We start from the raw sequence: 20,712 nt of genomic DNA on the forward strand, positions 1-20,712 counted from the left end.
AAACAAACTCCAGTTATAAGATAAGTCATGGGGACATAATATATGGCATGGTGACTACAGATAATAACACTATATCATATATTTGAAAGTTGCTAGGAGAGTAGATCTTAAAAGTTCTCTTCACAAGAAAAAAAATGTTCTAACTATATGTATGTGATGGGTGTTAACTAGACTTATTGTGGTGACCATTTTGCAATCTATACAAATATCTCATCATTAGGTCGTGCACCTGACATCACCATCATGATATATGTCAATTACATCTCAGTTTAAAAAAAAAAAAAAAAAGCCTTGAATAGGAACTGGTCGTTTCATGCAAAAAAAAAACCCAAAACAAACAAACAAACAAAAAACCTGATGCTAAAAGGTTGTGCTCATCGAATTTCCCAAATTTCTCATTTTAAGAGGTCTGGGAGATTTCATTAGGATATTTTATACCAATTCAGTGTCTAATATCTTTCCTAGTACTTTGTACCACAGCTTATAGAAGATAAGGAAGATGTGATTTTTTTGTTCCCCACCAGGCTCTATATAGACAGATGTCTCCAACTCCCCTCAGTTTGCCCCAGTGTCTTGTACCAAGGTTATCAGTGTGTTGATCCACTGTGATGGGAAGGTTAGGAACTTCTGCCTCTAAAGTGGGGGTGGGGTGGGGCAGGAGCAGGTTCTCTATGGGGTAGAAGGAGGAGGTGGCCTCCTGATTACCAGCAAAGGCCAGAACTGAGTCAGTGACCACAGGAGGGACACAAGGCTGCTTGGGAACAACTCCTTAGCCATCACCCCTTTACTTGTGCTGTCTCCACTCTGGGAACACCAGCTGCCCTCATTCTGCTCACTGAATAAGGTTAAGAGCAACCTAGCCAATGACCTGGGTTCAAGTCTCAGCCCCCCTTACACAGCAGCCCCGGACCTTGATCAGGTGATTTCACCTCTAGGTAAGATTAGGTGCTACAGTCTTCTCGTTTGTGGAATGGGGAGATTTAAAGAGCTTACATCTCAGGCTGTTGTGAGAATCTGGGGGATGCTGCGGGTAGAAACTGAGTGCGATGCTGGGCCCCCAGTGAGCTCTCAGGAAATGACTCTGATAACCTTGAATGGTAATGATGATCATCTCTGCATTGGAGTTGCAGTAGTGCATTTTAAAAATCTATATTGGGGTGCCTGGGTGGCTCAGTCATTAAGCTTCTGCCTTTGGCTCAGGTCATGATCCCAGGGTCCTGGGATTGAGCCCCGCATCAGGCTCCCTGCTCGGCGGAATGTCTGCTTCTCCCTCTCCCACTCCCACTGCTTGTGTTCCCTCTCTCGCTGTGTCTCTCTCAGTCAAATAAACTAAAATCTTTAAAAATAAACAAAAATAAACAAATAAATAAATATCTATATTAGTTTCCCACTATAGAAATATATATTAGTTTTCCACTATAGAAAATTACCCCAAGTTTACTGGCTCAAAACCACACAAGTATATTCTCTCATAGTTCTGGCGGTGAGGGGGTGGTGGGGTTCTGAAATGGGTCACAGTGGGCTAAGAATCAAGGGCCTGGCAGCCTGTGTTCCAGTGGAGAATCCACTTCCCGGCCTTCCCTGGCTTGAAGAACACAGGCACATTCCCTGGGTCCCCATCCCCGTGTCCCTCTGCCCTCTGCTTCCATCCTCACTTCTCTGCCTCTGACCCTCCTGCTACCCTCTTCTCCCTCTTCTAAGGACACTGATCACATGGGTAGTCCTGGCTAATCCAGGAGAGTCTCCCCATCTCAAGATTTTTAACCCAATCACACCGGTAGAGTCCCTTTTGCAGGTAACACACTCACAGGTTCCAGAGACCAGGAGGTGGCCTTGGGGGCCCATTACTCTTATCTACCGCAGCGGGATCTTTGGTAGAGCAGCTAGCTGTACCCTGTGTCTTCTGCACCCCTGCCCCGTAGCTCTTAGATAGTGACTGGGCAGAGACCGAGAACAGGATGTCATGACCCTGCTCCAACTTTTGGATGACTTGGGCAGCAGACTTACCCACAGCCACCACTGTGGGATGTGCACCAGCCCCTTCCCCTCCTGCTTCTGGAAGTTGTCCTACCACCCACGCCAGTGCTGGCGAGGCCCCTCTGGCTTTGAAAAGTTAAGAGTGTCATGAAAAGTAGCATGCAAAGGGGGCCTCGGGGTGAGTGAGTGCTGTACCTCTAGGAAAATGCCCGATTTGCGTAGGAGGGCACGCGTGTGTGGCGCTCCGGTGGGTACTGCCCTCTACCAGCAGCTGTGGGAACACCCAGAGAGCAGGGCCGTGGAGGAGGCAAGGGCCATCAGCGAGATGTGCTTGGTGTTGTCAGGCTGTGTTATCAGAGATATGAAGTCTTTACCCAAGAAGGATATAGTGCCACTCTCTTCTGCACCATCCAAACTGTGTTGGAGGTTGTATCTTGTGGCAAAAACAAATAGGGCTCATCAAATATTCTGTGTGCTTCCCTACAATTCCCAGCCCGTGCTTTAGGTAGATTGGGAGCATGTGGTTGAGTTCTGGCATGGAACCCCCCCACCTCTTACCACTGTTCCTGCTGTTTTTCTTTCTGTCTCCTGGACCCTGGACATCAGTGTAACCGGTGCCTTTGGGCCCTGCCCATCCTTGCCAGTACTCACCTGTATGTTCCAAAGGCAGCTTACAGCACACCTGAGACATTTGGCCCTAGGCAAGCTGGAGGTGCCTCAGTGTCCCAAAAAACGACAGTTAGAAATTGGTAATAAACACTCCACTTTCCTCCCTCCTGGGTTGGGATGACTCCTGTGCATGGCTCCCAGAGTTGCTCACTGCAGTGACTGGCTGGCTCCCCACCTTTTGCTGGCTTTCTTCCCTTTCCTATATTACTTCCCCTGTGCCTTTTCCGTGTTTCCTGGGAGCAACTTCCAAATAAACTAACTTACACTCACTTCCTTGTCTCAGGATCTGGGGAATATGATGTGTCTTGATGGTGGCATCCCAAGATGGGGGGAGTCTCCGTCCATTGGGTCCCCAGGGGACCAGAGGAGCCTCCCTCCTCCCCTCCTGCCCTCCCTTCCCTTTTACCTACCTCAGACTTGGCCTGAGTGAGAAATCACTTTGTTGTGTTAAGGTGCTGACATCTGGTGTGATGGTGACTGCATTTTGTTTTTGTTTTTGTTTGTTTGGTTTTTTAAAAGATTTTATTTATTTATTTGACGGAGAGAGAGATCACAAGTAGGCAGAGAAGCACGCAGAGAGAGAGGAGGAAGCAGTCTCCCCGCCAAGCAGAGAGCCTGATGTGAGGCTCGATCCCAGGACCCTGAGATCATGACCTGAGCTGAAGGCAAAAGCTTAACCCACTGAGCCACCCAGGCACCCCTGACTGCATTTTGTTTTTATATCATGGTCTGACCTAACGGTGGTCTGCTCTGTGCATTGCATTTTTTTTTAAATTTTATTTATTTATTTGTCAGAGAGAGAGAGGGAGAGAGAGCGAGCACAGGCAGACAGAATGGCAGGCAGAGGCAGAGGGAGAGGCAGGTTCCCCGAGGAGCAAGGAGCCCGATGTGGGACTCGATCCCAGGACGCTGGGATCATGACCAGAGCCGAAGGCAGCTGCTCAACCAACTGAGCCACCCAGGCGTCCCTGTGCATTGCATTTTAAGCAGGACACTGACAAACAAGAACACCCAGAGTTCTAGGTAATTCTCACCTGCTATTTCTGCCCATCTCCACCCTAATCCAGGTTCCACTAGCTCTTGCCTCCTTCTGCAGGGCACACTGGCCCTTACCAAGCTATTCCCAGGCTGTAGACGATGTGATCTTTTAAGAGTGGACATCTGGGGCGCCTGGGTGGCTCAGTTGGTTGGGCAACTGCCTTCAGCTCAGGTCATGATCCTGGAGTCCCGGGATTGAGTCCCGCATTGGGCTCCCTGCTAGGCAGGGAGTCTGCTTCTCCCGCTGACCTCTCTCCTCTCATGCTCTCTGTCTCTCTCAACTAAATAAATAAAATCTTAAATAAAATAAAATAAAAGAGTGGACATCTGATTCTATGACCACATTCTTAACTCCCTTCAATGGTTGAAGTAAAAAAGTCCTTACCAGGCTCTGTAGGCCCAGATGAGAGCCGACCCCTGGGGCCACTCTGCTTCCAATATCTGCTGTCCAGCTCAGTTGTCTGTTTGCACTTCCTCAAATGGGATATACCCATCCCCGCCTCAGAACCTTGCATGTGCTTTGTGCCTTCTTGTATCCTTAAGACAGCCTGCAGAGAAGTTCCTGAACCCTTAGCTTGGACAGTTCTGCTGACACGGGCTTTCACAGCCCCCTGGGTGTACTTTCCCTTCCCAGCACCCATCTGATGACAATTTCAATTCCTTATTTTGGAGGGGTGTGTTTATTTAACATCTGGGGCTCCCCTTGGATCATAAATGTCAAGGGCCCACACCTCTTTTGTTCACTGCTGGGTTCCTAGTGCTTGGCCTGGTGTGGCTGATTTAGCAGACATTCAGTTAGTAAGTGCTGAATGAATAAATACATGAATAAGCGAAAAAGGGGGAAAAGTGAGCCTTAGATCAAGAGAAGTTTGAGAGGAGGCAGAAATTCAGATACAAGGAGGGAACAGTCAGTCCTGCCACACTGGCTCCGAGCTTGCCGTCGGGGTTAGGTTCTGTGAACAGAGTGGGGAGGGAGGAAGAGCAGGTCCCTCCTTCACATGAAGGGGGCCTGGGTGGGAGGGGTGGGCAGGAGGGGCTGGTGCCAGCCCATTCAAAGCTCATTACCATGGTAACAACCAATGTCACCTCTGTTCTGCTACCCCAGACCATCTCTCATGGCTCTTCTCTAGCTCTTCAGGGATGCTCTCCCCATCCTCCAGCTCTCCCTGCCCTTCCCCTGCAGAACACATCAAGCAGAGAGAAGGGGAGGTCATTTCATTTGGCCCCGAAGAGCTGGGTAGAGCTGGGAGAGAACTCCTTTACCTTCTATGAGACCCTGGAAGTAGAAGTGTGTTAGCGTGGACATGACTCCTCTATTCTCATCGTACTTTAGGGTCCTGGTGTCTTTCCCTCAGCATCCTTTAACAGGGGTGCTGAGGATCCCTGCCATGTCAGTATCCTAAAACAGAGCAGGGTCCAAACCTCTCACTTGTTCTTATAACCCTGGGTGTGTGTGTTGGGAGGCACATGCCCAGGACTTTATAGGAATCCTACAGAAACCCAGCCATCTGCTTCACCAGGACACCTCCCTGGGTGAGCAGTCCCCCTGCCCTGGACAGCTACCAAAAACCAATTATTTTCCCCTCAGTCTTCCCACTCCTGGGTCTCTCTGAAGCTCTGGGTTTATAGCTTATCCTTCTCCCATCCCTAAATTCACTCGTCCCTGGCCTTTTTCCGGACTCTTCCTCTATGATTTTTCCTCTTTCTCTCATTTACTGCCCCCCTCTTGGTCCTCCAAAGCTCTAAAGGTCTTGGTCCTTCCTCTGCTCACTCAAGCTTCTCTCTCTTTCTGGCCCTGCCCATTTCCGCAGCTTCAAACATCACTGCCACGTCCTTCCTCCGGACCTTGCTCACATGTGCTTGCCTCTCCTGCCAGCAGGATCAAGCCAAAGTCCTGACCTAACCCCCCAAGGCTCCCACCATCTTCCCCTTCTCATGCAGAGCCGCCGCTGTTCAGGCAGCTTCTAGTTCTTTTCTGCCTTGCCCAGCCAGCCACTACTCTCTGCCCCTCCAGGCCTTCCATCAATACTTGCTGAATGAATAAATGACACATACCCTGCCCTTTTCCCGGTCCTTTGCCTTTGTTCTTGCTGTTTCCTCCCTGCAGGTGCCCCGCGGCCCCACCCCCATCTCTCTCTCCACTAGACAAAACCATCCCCCCTCCTTCCAGACCCATTCAAGTGAAGCTTTCCCTGATCCCCCAGCTTGGAGCCATTCTTCTCCATGCTAAATCTCTGTGGCATGGGGCTTGCCTGTATCTTCTCACCTTTTGCTCTGGATTATCTTTGTTTCTGTACCCATCCTGTCCTTGTATCAGACAGTGAGCTCCTTGAAGGGAGGGGGTATCATCTGTGTATTATCTCTTCCCTATTCCCTGGCACGATACTTTTTGGACACTAGGTGCTTTATAAGTGCACAGTACAAGGAGGCAGCGGTATTGACTGTAATCGGTGGCTGTTTCCTGGGCCAAATGCTGCTTTCTTGCAGCCCAAAGTGGGGACCCTGAGCCCACTTCTCCTGAGCTGAGAGTTCCTCTGGGCTGACTGGGCCATCTCTAAGACTTCTCTCCTTCCTCCCCACTCAATCCCTGCTAGCACTTCTGTTAAATCGTGGTGCATTTCAAACATTTGCATGGCCTGACCACAGCAGGGTAGGTGGGGGGAAGCTGGGCAGCAAGGATTGTCTGGTCATACAAGTCTCTTGGCAAGAGTCCAGGAGAGCAGAGCTTGCTGGACACAGAGGGGGCTGGTCTCCAGCGGGAGCGTCCAGGGGCCCCTGTATTGCCCTCCAGGCCCTGAGCACCAGAAAAGTATGGGGTGACTCAGGTTTGTCTGTCTGTGGTCACCATCTGTGCTAAGGAGGCACCAGCAGCATGTGTGTGTGTGTGTGTGTGTGTGTGTGGTGAATGAGTCATCAGGGAGGTCCAGAGGAGCTCAGAGGCCAGATCTTCCCAACCTTTCCTGTTTGGGCTGCCAGAGACAGAGTGGCCATTTTTCCAACAAGACTTCACCCTAGTGTTTTAAGGGCTTTGCTTCCTAGCCAGACCCCATACTCACACTTGGCGCAGAGGTTCTTAAACCGGGAACTTATCAGGGGCGCCTGGGTGGCGCAGTTAGTTAAGTGTTGGGCTCTTGGTTTCAGTTCAGGTCATGATCTCAGGGTCCTGGGATCAAGCCCCGTGTTGGGCTTCGTGGTTAGCACAGTCTGCTTGAAGATTGTCTCTTCCTCTCCCTCTGCCTCTCCACCTGTTCTCTCTCTCTTTCTCTGAAACAAATTTAATCTAAAAAAACAAATAAACAAAAAACCCAACCAAAAAAAAAAATGGAACTTATCGAATCACCTGGGGTGCTTGTTAAGTGTGGGGGTGTCTGGGTCCACCCCGCCCGGATTTTCAGAGCCGGTCCAAATACCACACACCTGGAGCTTGCTAGCACTTGCTTAGAGAAACTTGGTGGAAGCTACAGGAAGCCTAACCAGAGGGCTGAAAACCAATATACAAACTCTCTAGAGGGCCCAGGAGTATAGCAGCTTAGAATTATGTAGCAGACAGGCCTCCTGGGATCAAATTCCAGGTCCTACATGGGTGACCCCAGGCAACTTAACCACTTTTGGCCTCAGTTTTCTCTTCTAAAATGGGGCTAATAATCATCCTACTTCATTGGATTATCATGAGGTTCAAATGAGTTATATAGGGAAAGACCTTACAACATGTAGTAAGCACCACTGACACCTGCTAGATGTTATTATATTATTATTTCAAATTTAGAATCTGTACATCTAGGATCCAGAATCCACAGGCAGATCTACTCAGACTCTTGCTAGTTCACAAATTCAGTATCCCCTGGGAATCTGACAGAAGGGCAGTCTTGGACCCAATACTAGACGCACCAAATCAGAACCTGCATTTAGCAAGAGTTCGGGAGAACAGTGAGCAGCCTAAGGTTTGCGAAGCCCTGTTTTAGAGCACTCGGGAGGCCACACCCTGAAAGTGGGCCAGAGACTGGGCTATTTTGAGGAAGCAAGCCAGCAAGGGTTAGGTTGTCCTGCCTCGGGATCCCCACAACCTGGAAACCCCCAGGCCGTTGCCAGCGTGGATATTTCACGTGGGGACACTACTGGGGTCCCTATACATCAGTATGCTGGGACAGTCTGGTGCCTGGGGCCACCGTGGAAGCGCGGTGGTTGAGGCCACGCGCCCAGAGCCCCGGGGATGCCACGAGGTTGAGCTGCGGTTTGCTGGAGTACCACGTGCTCAGGAGGAAGTCCACCTGCTCCCGGCTGGAAACTGCCCGCAGGTGGGCCTTCCTGCTTCCGTCGCCGTCCAGGCCGCTGGGCATCTCGGGTGGCTCGGGGCCCCTGCCTGCGGCATCCCGGCTCAGCCCGCGCGCCCGCATCTCGCTCTGCATGCTGGCGAAGAAGTGCAGCACGCAGCGGAGGGCGAAGTCCCGCGCATGCTCACAGCACGTCTCGTCGAAGAGCTTCTGCTCCAGGTCCACGTAGTTGCTCCAGTATCTGCGCTGCAGGAAGACTGTCTGGTCGAAGCAAGGTCTCAGGCAGCGGGCCAGGAAGGCCACGATGATCAGTAGCAGGGTGATACTCCAGCCGATGGCCTGGGGGGTGGGGGGTAGGGGCACCAGGTTAGATGTGTTCCAGGTCGGGTGCTATGCGGTATGGAAAGAGTGTCCCAAAGTCTCTCCCTTATCCCTCCCATCTCTCCCAAATCTATCCATGTTCCCACTTAGTCATCCATCCTACCATCCACCTCCACCCATCCTCGCTTGCATTCAGTCTCATCCTTGCACCATCCATCTGTCCAACTATTTCTCCATCCACTCATCCCGCGGTCTATCTTCTCACCTGATACTATGTCTCAGCATCCCATCCAGCCATCCTCCCAGCAGACCTTCCGTCTATCATATAGCCTCCTACCCACCCATCCCTGTTCCCTTACTATCATCCTTTCTTCCATTTATCTATCCACCCACCCACCCACCACTCATCCTCCCAAACTCCCTCCTGAAGAAACCAGAATACGTCACCCCAAAGTATGCCTCTTTGACATAAAAATTATCTTGAATGGAAGATAAGAAGCAGCAACCATAGGAACAGCTCTCTTTACCCTCCTCTTCTGTACCTAAGGCAGGAAATACATTCTCCTTGTACTGGGAGACAACTCTTTTTTTTTTTTAAGATTTTATTTATTTTTTTGACACAGAGAGAGAGAGAGAGAGAGAGAACACAAGTAGGCAGAGTGGCAGGCAGAGGGAGAGAGAGAAGCAGGCTCCCCGCTGAGCAAGGAGCCCGATGCGGAACTCGATCCCAGGACTCTGGGATCATGACCTGAGCCGAAGGCAGCCACTTAACCGACTGAGCCACCCAGGAGTCCCTGGGAGACAACTCTTATCAGCCCAGGGACAGCACCAGAGGAATCTCATGATAAACCTCACTCCTTTAGTGTCCTCGGAGACTAACACTGCTCTCCTTTGTCCTGTCATTGCTCTCCAAAGGTTTTGCTCTTTGTTTGTTTGTTTGTTTGTTTTTTTGTTTTAAAGATTTCATTTATTTATTTGACACAGAGAGAGCTCACAAGGAGGCAGAGAGGCAGGCAGAGAGAGAGGGGGGAAGCAGTCTCCCTGCTGAGCAGAGAGCCCAATGTGGGGCTCGATTCCAGGACCCTGAGACCACGACCCGAGCCGAAGGCAGAGGCTTAACCTGCTGAGCCACCCGGGAGCCCCGGTATTGCTCTTTTCGAAGATGACAGATAAGATGCAGTTCTAAGCGACCACTTTGAGTTACTCTTTCTTTGTTTCAAGTTTCTCCCATGTGATGTGTACTGTGCACATTAAGAAACTGTTTTTCTCCTGTTAATCTTTTTGTTAGAGTCTCAGCTGAAAACCTAAGCTGGGTGGAAGCAAAGTTTTGCCTCCCTTACACTCCCCCCACCCATCATCCATCCGTCCACCCACCCATGCATCCATCTATCATCCTTTCATTTTTTTATCCGGTTCTTCATCTATCCTCACACGTGCTTATGTATCCCATCTATGAAGCCACACGTCCTGTATTTTGGGAAAGGCACTGAGGACTCCTGGAACTCACACTTCAGTGGAGGAAACAATGAAATTGGTGATAGACTGGCTGAATGCCATGTTGAGGGTCGTATATTCCCATAATCCTTTATTATGGGAATACAGAGGAGGGACACCCAACCTGTACTTGAGGGCTCAGGGAACAGTGAGGCAGATGCTGAGCCCTGAAGCATGAGTAGCAGGTCTATAGGCCATAAACAGGGAACAGTGTGCCAAGCCAAGCATGATGAAAGACTTGAAGAGTTCCCTGAGTCTGGAACCCACACATGCCCGACACCCCTCCCTCCTCTCTACCCTCCCAAAGCTCTGGTCTCTCCAAGGCTGTGCTTAAGACCAAGCAACTGTGTGCTCCTGGGGCAGAGAAATCACTCCTCTAAGCCACAAAGACATATTTGAACCCTTATCATTAGTGGATGTGGTTCATGAAGCTCTCTCACTGGCCTCTCTCAGGATCCCTCCTTTCCCCTACCAATTAAAAATGGTCGTGTGGGGGTTTTACACATGAGGGGCTTTTTATGTGCCTGATAACCTCCATCTGAGTCAGGACTCGAACCCTGGTGTGACTGAAGATTCTACACTCTTTCCAGTGAATGAGCGAGAGCCCAGAGAGTTTAATCCTACAGGGCCCATCCACGTGGAGGAGACCAAACCTCCCTTGATTTTGTAGGAGAGGCTGAGACCCAGAGGGGAGTGATGTGGCCAAGGCAGAGTTGGACCCAAAATCAAATGCGTCCTGAGTGCTGGCCCTCTCTCCATCACGCCTCTCCATCAAATGCACGGGCCTGCATTTGCCACGAGTTTGTCCTGGCGCCCACAGAGGGCTGGGTTGTGTTTTTAGTCCCTGTAGCCCCAGCTTGCTCTGCATATAAATACTTTTGGGGGGGACCCAGCACTGATTGGGGCTCTGGGAGGAATCTGCAGTCTGGGCCGGGGGGGGGCTGGAGTCTGCCCCTAGGCTGATGGAGTGGGGGTGCCAGTGTGGGGATCCAGGGGTCTGGGGAGGACCTGCATTTCAGGGAGGTGGTTCAGAGGGCTGGGAGTGTTGACAGTTCAGCTCCCCGCCCTGCCTCTTAGGAGCTGTGCAACTTGGGCCTGTGAACTAAACTCTCAGGACCTCCATTTCCTTATCTGCAAAATGGGATGATAATGATTGCACCCCCTCATAGGGTTGTTCTGAGAATAAATGAAGTAATGCATATGAAATGCTTACACAGTGTCTGACACATTAATCCTCAATAAATAGTAATAGTAGTGAGTATGATTTCTGGGAGGTGCCAAGAATGTGTGTATGGGTTGGGGGGCAGGGCAGAGGAATGTATCTCCAGGGCTTTTGTCATCTAACTTCCTAGGGATGGAACGCACTGACTCCTGGAGGGTCTCTGGTCTCTGCCGTGGAGGCACTTAGTGTTGAAGGCGAAGTGTCCACTACCTAAGGCCCCCCCAGTGTCCTGTATGTGGGTCACACCCCTAGCCTTCCAGGGACCACCTGCTCCTTGCTTTTGTTTCCAGCAGTGGGGAGGGGCCCCAGGAAACCCTCTGTACCTCCTTGCCCACGCCGCTCAGAACCAGTGCAGGAGATTTTCCAGGGCTGGGGAGAACCACCCGAATTACCTGTGACAGGCACCGTAGGTAGCGGGACACTGCTTTTCTAGCGGGGCTGTCCCTGACCAGCTCATCCTCCTTGCAGGGCACCTTGGCCAGGAAGAGCTGCACCTGGCTGGGGGTCATGTTGGCAAAGTCCAGAAACTTTTCAGGGTCCACGGAGCTGCTGAAGGCACACACGAAGCACTTCCCGTCAAGGAGGGCCAAGAGGATCCAGACAAGGGGGGCGGCCAGTGCCCTCTGCAGCACAGAGGAGCACATATACCTAGGGGTAGCAGAAGGCGGGGGGTTAAGAGGGGCAGCTGGGATTCAGCTGCAGCAGGAAGGCCACAGGAGGGATGCAAGGATGGACTTCCCAGGAGGGCTAGGAGATGCCTGGGGTGGTGGCTCCCACTGCAGAGGTCCCAGCAGCAGAGGCAGGGAGGCTGGAGGGCTGGGGCTCTGGGAGGTCAGGAAAGTCAGGACTGGCAGCCCAGGACTGGAAACTGGGGAGCGGGCATGCCTCTTCCTCTCAGGCTCTCCTGGTGCCTTTCCCATGCCAGAGGCACATTAGATCTTTGGTGACGAGTTCCATTCATGTGGCAGGACTGTGGGCCTCTGACCTCAACTACCTGCGCGGTTCTGCCCGAGGGCTTTGGAGGAATCTCTGCAATCAGAGGAGGACGGTGGAAGCCAGGAGAGTTAACGACCCCAATCAACCTTCCGGCCACAGGGACCCCAGCTTCCTAGACTCTCAGTGGGACAGTGCTGAGGTGTGTTCTACCCATGTTCTCAGAGGGTCCCCAGAAGGACTGACCCGGGTGAGCCACTTATTATTACCTTCTCCCCAGAGCCGCTTCTGGGGGGAGCTAGCCCCGCCCAATAACCCTTCCAGAAGCAGTGCCTCAGACCCTTCCCTCCAGGTCCAAAGTATCCCACCCCCAGCACCGTCCCCAGGGGGCTCTCCTGCCCTCTGCTCTTCTGGAGGTTGGGTTCTGATCCCAGGACAGGTGCCCCATGGAGCTGCACTCCCCGGGCCCCAGAGGAAAAGGCAAAGGACACAGCCAGTGCATGTGACCCTCCCCACGAGGCTGAATCATGGGGAGCACGGGACCCCCAGTGCGTCAGGAAGCAGAGGCAGCTGAGCACCTGTTTCTGACTTGAACTGCATACAAAACGTACAAAAATGGTGTCTGCTGGGGGTGTGTATATGGGTGCACGGCCTCCCCCGTGGGGAACTACAAATCCATCTGACATCAGGGTGGCCCTGGTGTTTTCTATGGGCATTGTGGTTGGAAGGTGGACCTGAGGACATGGTATGGACTTACATTACATACGCTTGAGAACTTGAGAACACCGCGACTGTCCATGCCAAACCACGGGGAAAGGGGGCTATCGTCAGCAGGCTGAAATCCACCAAGCCCCTCCGGCCTCTACCCACAGATCTAGATCACTTAGACCTTTTGTCTAAAACACTGAGGGGACTGGTATCAGCTTGGGCTGGGAGTGCACCTGTGTTTGAATCTGGGCCGTGCCTCTTCCTCGTTATAGGAGCTCAGTCAAGTCGCTTAACCTCTCTGCCTCATGGGCCTCATCCTTAAAAATGGGTCTACTCCTGGAGCAGACCCAGGGCTGAGCTAAGAATTGAGAGGCTGCACACACATGGCCTGGGTATAGAGCTTGGCATGGAGCGGGGGTTCAATCCCAGGACCCTGGAACCATGATCTGAGCTTAACACCTGAGCCACCCAGGCACCCCCATCAGCTGGTTTTGATACGGTGCACAGTATCGAAAGCAGGTGAGAGGCTCCAAGGGCCCTGCGGTACAGCAGGTGAGGTCCTAGACCCTGGGGAAGCTTACAGGAGAGGGAATGCAGCCTTGAAGCCAGTCACGCCTCCGACTATGTGTGCAAGCCGGCTGTGTGTGTCATGGGATGGTCCTTCCTGTATGTGCTGAGTTACAATTCCTGGCCAGCCAACACATGTGACCTGGGCAAAACCTGGGAATCCTGTATCATCCATGGGTCCCCAGTCCTGGCCACAGAAGGGTGACGGATGACAGGAAAGGAAATGTCTGTTTCCGGCATGGGAAGTGGCTAAGGGGTCTCTGTGAGCTGATGTCACCCTAGTTGGGGAAAGGAGGGGACACAGGTGATAATGTCCATGGGGGGAAGCCCTCCCGATACCCATGAGGATCACCGGGCCTGGGGAGTCACCTGGCAGTGTCTGAGTGGGGAGGCCCTGACCGTGACCACCCAGGTAGTGTGGGACCGCACCTGACGACGCCCGGGTCCTTCCTCCGCTGCCCCGCAGGCCGGCACCACTCCTCCACCATCACCACGGACTGCCGGTTGGCAAGGAGGCCGCAGAGGAAGAGGGCGAGCGGGGGTGTGAGCAGCAGGCCCAGGCCGTAGAGGGCATTGTAGCGCGCCAGGCAGGGGCAGTTGAAGTCGAAGGAGGAATACATCTTGACCGTGACCGCGGCCAGCAGCAAGCAGACGCCATTCATCACTGACTCTGAGCTGGACTGGAAGTGCTGGAAGAACATGCGGAACTTTTCCATAGCCTTGGCCTGGCAGGGGTGGGCAGCCGTGGGTCCGGGAGAGCACTGAGGCTTCGGCCACCTTCCCAGCCAAATCCAGATCCTTCTGGGGACAAGCCTGGGGTCTTGTCTTCCAAGGGCCTGAGGGGACAAGGAAGGGGCGACGGTCAGTCCTCAGCCCAGACTCCTGGGGCTCAGCCACAGACGTGGGGCAGAGGCAGGACTTTTCTGCAAAGGCTCCCCTGCCCAGCCCCGACTGTCCCCCAGTGCCACTCCTCTGTTCTCTGGAGGAAAGAGTCACTGCTCTGCGACCCGCCAGCCCAAAGCACCTCTAGGCAAATGTGCCCTGCCCTGTCACTCCACCCTCCCCAGCCAAATCCTCCCTCCCTTCAGGGTTTGGATACTGAGGCCCGAGAGCTGGTGGCGCTTCTTGTTGGGGGATAGGCAAATTTTGGGTGTGGTAAGGCAACGATGCTGAGGGGACCAATGATATTTTCTGGTCTCGGTCAAAAACACGATTTGACTCAGCTGAGCTCAGGGAGATTTTTGTGTTGACTTTCATGCTGGGAGGGCCCAGGGGGCACCTCCCCCTGCCTGAAGGCTGCCTGGAGGAAAAGACCCTGGAGAAGAGTCTAAATGGTGTTTTGGTGTTTGCTGGGTGAGGGGCTGTGGAAGGGGAAGGCCTTCCTGGCAGAGGGCAGCGCACGGCAAGGAGGTGAGAAGCAGCCTGAGGTGGACCAGGAGTCTGGGGTTCCTGGAATGTGGCATCAGACAGAGAGTGTCGTGAGGCGGGCTGGAGGGGTCAGTGGGGGTCTACAACCTTCCTCTCTGTTTTATTCCACTGTCCCCAGGTCAGCCTGGGCCTCTCTAAAGCATGGCCTCCCACACATCACTCATCTGCCTGGTTGGGACCAGGGGCTCCCTCAGCTTCCTAGCTTGGCATTCAAGGCCCTCCTGAATGTACCCAGGCATGCCCTCCTGTCTCTACAACTTTGCTGACACCCTCTTCCAGTTGGAACACCCTTGCTCCTCCCCCTCTGATCTTCAAGAGGCAGCTCAAAGGCAGCGCTGTCCCCCAGCACCCCCTGGTGACCTCAGCTCTGGGGGAGCCTCTCTTCCCCTTTGGCCCCTGAAAGGTTGCCTCAGCTTGTTATTATTAATCCTCCTCAGGGGTGGGGGGTGGCTCTCCCAATGAGGGCAGTGACGTGGCCTGCAATGTTGTTTTCTGTAGCATCGAGCATGGTGTTGAGGGCACAGCAAGGGACAACAGAAGTTTGTTCTCTGGGATATTGATGCCCAGACCCCCTTATTTTGTCACCAGCTCTGTCCTCTCTGCTGGCCACTTGGCCTGCACCTGCCTGCCTCTCTGCTTCTAGAAAGCCAATCAGTGGAGCGTAGGGCCTGCCCTAATTTCTGTCGGTCTGTCTCCCTTTCTCTCTCTCATTCTGTCTCTGTCTCTCTGACTCTACCTTAGGATGTGTATGTGTGCACGTATGCGTGCAGCCACGCGTGCAGGCGTGTGACTTTTTATGTCCCTCTGGGTGTGTTTCTGGGCCTTTCTGGGAGTCGGTCTCTCTCCATCTCTCTCTCTGTGTTGTTGCCTCTGTATTTCTGTCCTTCCCTTCTCCTCATCTGCTGTCCACCCCATAGCACCCCTGTCTTAATGGCCCTCATTTATGACAATGGCCGCTTGGCTTTGGGAGAGGAGTGAGGCTGTCACAGAAGCCCAGGGGTCTGTCCCTAAGGTCATGGGTTAGTGGGCCTTGGGCCTGGAGCATGGGCTGGGGCTGGGTGTGGTGGCCAGACCCCAGCTACTACCATCACTCAGGCTCCCTCACTCGGCTCAGGGTGGCCTCTGAGATAGGGCACACCTCAGGACTGGGATGGCCCTGATCCCACTGACCCCTGCTCTGTCCAGCCTGGACAACTGGTCACCCTTGGCTCCAAGTGATGGCCTCAGTCAAGGTCATGCATCAGCCCTGGTGTCTTTTCCTCAGACCTGGGGTCCTAACAGTTATGAATGCCACTTCACATCGACCCTGTAGGGTACACGGGGTGAGCATCCTTCCGTCTCCTTCCCATCCTCGGAGACCCGGTCCAACTCCCATCTCCATGACACTCGCCTGGACCGCAGCTGCACTAACCAGCCTTGTTTCTCTATTCTCAAGTATCTTCGAGAAAAATCTCTGGTTTTTCTGATTAAACACCACATTATGAAACCTTTAAAATTAGAGAACATGAACGTGTCCCCATCCCTGCAACCCCCAGAAGGTCTCCCTGCCCTTGCTTCAGTGTATGTCCTTCTAGACTTGTGGCAGGGCCCACGGGGACCCAAGGTGGCCAGCCAGCCTGGTGTTCCCTGGGAGAACCGTTCGTTACCCACTGTGAATTTGCCACTGGGGGGCCGCTAGTCACGCAGCAGTGGGGTTGCCCTCCAGAAGCTCAGGCCACCCTTCTGAGGTGTGGTCTGTTTCTTCTCTTGACACTCGTCACCTGGGTCTGCCATTGTGTCTTGGTTCCAGCTTTCTGAGGGACCCTTGGGCCTGCAAAATAAATTTTGTGTGCGTCACTTAGCCTGTATTTTAAGGCAGACCATCCCACATATGTCCTGTGAATTTCATAACTGTGCGGTCTATACCTATAATGAGGTAGTGACAGACAGAAACTGGGGTCTTACTTATTATTTGTATTTTACATCATGAGAGTGTTAGTGTGGGTCCTATGAGACAGGATTACCATGTGAGGGAAAATGAGGAGGGAGCTGGAGGAGGTGGGAGGGCCATCCTGGGTATGCAAGTGTGATTCTGAGTGAGAAACTCTTCTAGCCTGATTCAGGCTCCTAACGTAGCTGAGGACTACCACCACCATTCTTCAGGTGGGTGTGGGTCCCAGAGAGGCTGGACATCTGTTGGAGGTCACACAGCCTAGTGGGGACAGAGCCAGGAAGGGAGCTGGGATCCCCTTTATGTGACTTCCAGACCTACTCACCTGCTGGGCAGCTGAACTTAAGAGCCCCTAGGCTGATAACCTAGGGATTCTCCACAAAAAGCAAACAATCTTTCTGGGAGAACATGGCAGGAAACTGGGACAAGGTCTCTCCCAGTTTATCCTGTTCACAGGTCCAACCTGAGAGGTGAGACAGAGCCCCCTGTTCCGCCCACCACAACTTTTTTTTTTTTTTTTTTCCGCCCACCACAACTTAAAGAGATATTATCTCCCAGAGTTTGGTGTAGCTTTACATTTTAAAAAGTCTGAATTTCCTTCCTTCCTCCCTCCCTTCCTTCCTTCCTTCCAAAAGATTTTATTTATTTATTTGTCAGAGAGAGAGAGAGAGAGAGAGAGAGAGAGAGAGAGCAGGGGGAGTGGCAGGCAGAGGGAGAAGCAGGCTCCCCGCTAACCCGGGAGCCCAATTCAGGACTCAATCCCAGCACCCTGGGATCATGACCTGAGCCGAAGGCAGATGTCTAACCCAAGTGAGCCACCCAGGCATCACCCAACATTCTGTATTTTCTAAATATCTACTTTTATAGCAACGATTTTAGAAATTTCCCAATAAATCATCAACTATTTCTACTGGAAAAACGCAAAGGGGTTATGGAACAGGGTAAAAGGGGAGGAGGATCACATTTTGTTGCCAGGAGCCCGGGGCCTGCTGGGCCAGGAGAGGCAGCGACAGAGCACAGAACCTGAGAGAGACTGATTTTCCTCCTGTGGGTGGGAGGGTATTAAATTGCATATCTGCTGCGTGATAATACCTTGAAGCAGCCTTACTTCATTAAACCCCTTCCACACCCAGGGGTCTGTGTCTCTGTTCTTCTGGGTCTTTTCATTCTAGGGAAATTTTTTCATTCTAGGGAAATGATGTCTTAAATCTTTTTAGTGGTTGGCAACATGGGTTAACTTGTAATCGGAAGATCGGTATAGAACAACTCTTTGGTTTATTTTCTTTTCCTTAGGGTCTTGCAAATATATCTTGGGGGGTCTTCCAGATTTTTTTTCCCGTTTAACAGGAACCTGAATACTGTTTGAGAAACTTTGGCTTTGCTGTTCTTGGAGTTCCTGTGACTGAAGGGTTCGCTGGGTCTAGGTGCTACTGGAGAAACTCAGCCTATCTGGAGTGTGAGTTGTGAGTGTGAGTGTGTGTGTGTGCGAGCACATACACGCGTGTGTCTGGCTGTATACATATTTGTGGGAGGCATGTGTGTACACGTATGCATGTGTGTGGTACGTATGGATAGTGTTTGTGTATAAGTGTGTATCTCCTGAAATACAGGTATGGCTCTGTTTCTTCTTTTTGTAGTGAGCACACTCTCCCCTGAGGGTTCTCTCTCTCTTTTTCCTTCAAAAGGAAGACACCGGAAGTGTGTCCCTCTTGTGGCTCAGGATGGGAAGATATAGTTTCCTCGTGTCTAGCAGAGCAGTGGTGGTGCCCTTCCCACCTTCCGGAGCCCACCTGGTCTTCCACTCTGATGATGGAGGCCTCTGCAGGATCTTGGTGATGACCTTTGGGTCGGTCTCTGGCAGACGTGGGGGAAATCAACGTGGACCTCTGTTCTGGGGACTCCATGGAGCCCCATGGCCCTTCAAGGACTGAAAAGAGGATGAAAATGAAGACAGTGGTCTGGGGGTGGTGGTGGTTGTGAGTCTGACAAATGGCATGGGAACAACCCATCTGAGAAAATCTTCACCTGGATTGCTTTCTCATTCTTTATACCCAAATCCATTCCAAATGGCTCAAAGACTTCTGTGTAAAAACTACAAGCATAACATTTCTACAATAGCATGTAGGTGGATGTATTCGTGACCAGAAGCTAGTCGAGGCCTTGGTGAACAAAGCACAGAAGTCAGCTGCTCTGAAGGAGAAGAGGGTTAACACAGGCCTCAACTGTGGGCAAAATACCAGTAAACAGAGTAAAAATATCAAACTTAAAAAAAGGCATTTGCCAAACAAAGGCCTACGTTCCTTAATTTGCAGAGAGATCATATAAATCAATGAAAGAGTTGAATCATCCTATGGGAAAATTGGCAAAGGATATTAATGGGTGTCCTTTCACAGAAAAACAAGTGGCCCCAAATCCTGCAAAGATTCTAATTCTCACCTATAATTAAATACAATCTTAATAACCAGGTGCCTCTTTAAACTCACCATACTGTTGGAAACTAAAGGGTTGATGGTATCTGATGTCGAGGAGGACTTTGGGAAACAGCTGCTTTCATAAGCTGATGGTCAGAGTACAAATTTGTAGAGATCTTCTAGGACCATTTGGTAATATAGCGAAAGCAAAATTTTATTTATTTATTTATTTATTTATTTATTATTTTTAAAAAAGTTTTTATTTATTTATTTGACAGAGAGAGAGACAGTGGGAGAGGGAACACAAGCAGGGGGAGTGGGAGAGAGAGAAGCAGCCTCTCTGCTGAGCGGGGGGCCGGATGCAGGGCTCGATCCCAGGACCCTGGGATCATGACCCGAGCCGAAGGCAGAAGCTTCACCGACTGAGTTACCCAGGAGCCCTTGTTGATTTTTCAAACAATGTGTACATATGAATTTTATTTTTAAAACATCAGTAAGAGGCTGTTTTGTGCCCTTGGTGTGGGGGGGCTTACCTCTCATATTTATAATCTTAATTTCTATAGCGCCTACCATGGAAGCAAATGCCTTCTGTATTGCTAGGTACATATCCACTCCAGGAGTTGTAAATAAGTTGTTCTGTGCATTAAAAAACAAGCCTGTTTTTGATCTTCCAAAAGGAAAAACAGAAGAAAAAAGAAAAAAAAAAAGGCTACCTGGGCAGTGGATTTATGGAATTAAAAAATATGTTTCCATATATACATTGAGAAATGTTATTGGAAAATAGGGTTAAAACACATGACATACACAAGATAACAGATCCCAATTCAGACATTAATATCCTTCTACACTTAAATTTCTGGTCTTCACTCCACAGGATACGGATTGTGGAATAATTTCCTTAGTTCACAATACATCTCTAACTCCTTTTCTCAGAAGAAAGAGAGAAGCCTGGTTTTGTGATATTATTTCCACCTCTCTCTTTTTTTTCACATGACTAACAAGATGTGAACACGGCTTTTCTAACCAAACTGACGTGAAGCTGTTTCTAGCCCCTGCTGAAGACGGCTGGTTTTCTGGCATGGAGATCTTGCCAGGAGTGACATCCGATCCGAGATGATGGGCCAAATGCAGAGACTTGGGGACAAACACAGGTGGCTTGAACTGGGGGGAGGGGAGCCCATCCAGTTGGATTTTCTGGATTCTACTCGGTAAATATCAAAGCCAGAGTGGCTCCAGGGCCCACCTTCCCCTGTTGGCTGCCCACGCAAACTCTGGAGTCTTCTGAGATTGCTCCTTGTGGTTGAGTAGACATAGAGGTGCTTGTGGGAAGACAGCTGGGCTGGGAGTTGCAAATCCCAGCTCTGAGCGTGATCAGGTGCTCAGAGAACTAAGCTAGGAAGGGCCCCCGTTATTGGCCACATACCCTCAAGTTCTAGCCACAGGCAACAGCTGTTCCCTGGGCGTCCGCCCAGTGCCAGCTGCTGTGCTGGTGCTGGGCACACATGTGCCCAATTCAAGTACCAGATGCAGCCAGGGGGCGTCTCAGTGTGAACTGGAGCTCTCTGTAGAGGACCTATCCTCCCTCAGTCCTGGAAGAGGGTATTTGTTGGTAGGTTGGAGTCCTTTGGGGCAGCCATTGTGATGAGGAGGACTCTTGGGAGGTCTGGTCTCAGGATGAACGATGAGAAAGGAGCCCTAGTGAAGCAAATAATACCTAGAGGGTAGAATTTCAGTGGCTCAAGA

The 20,712-nt window shown here is 51.4% G+C and overlaps 1 protein-coding gene across 1 annotated transcript; it reads right to left on the minus strand.

Annotated features, from left to right (window-relative positions):
- Nucleotides 1–7,808: 7,808 nt before the first annotated feature.
- Nucleotides 7,809–13,916, minus strand: CALHM3 (calcium homeostasis modulator 3). Its single transcript, XM_047703497.1, has 3 exons — nt 13,630–13,916; nt 11,385–11,640; nt 7,809–8,294 (listed from the first exon to the last, which is right to left on the minus strand). Exons 1-3 carry the CDS (start codon nt 13,914–13,916, stop codon nt 7,809–7,811), a joined length of 1,029 nt encoding a protein of 342 aa, XP_047559453.1.
- Between the last annotated feature and the right edge of the window lie 6,796 nt (nt 13,917–20,712).

Source organism: Lutra lutra, chromosome 14 (assembly GCF_902655055.1).
Source record: "Lutra lutra chromosome 14, mLutLut1.2, whole genome shotgun sequence".
Taxonomy (NCBI): Eukaryota; Metazoa; Chordata; class Mammalia; order Carnivora; family Mustelidae; genus Lutra; species Lutra lutra.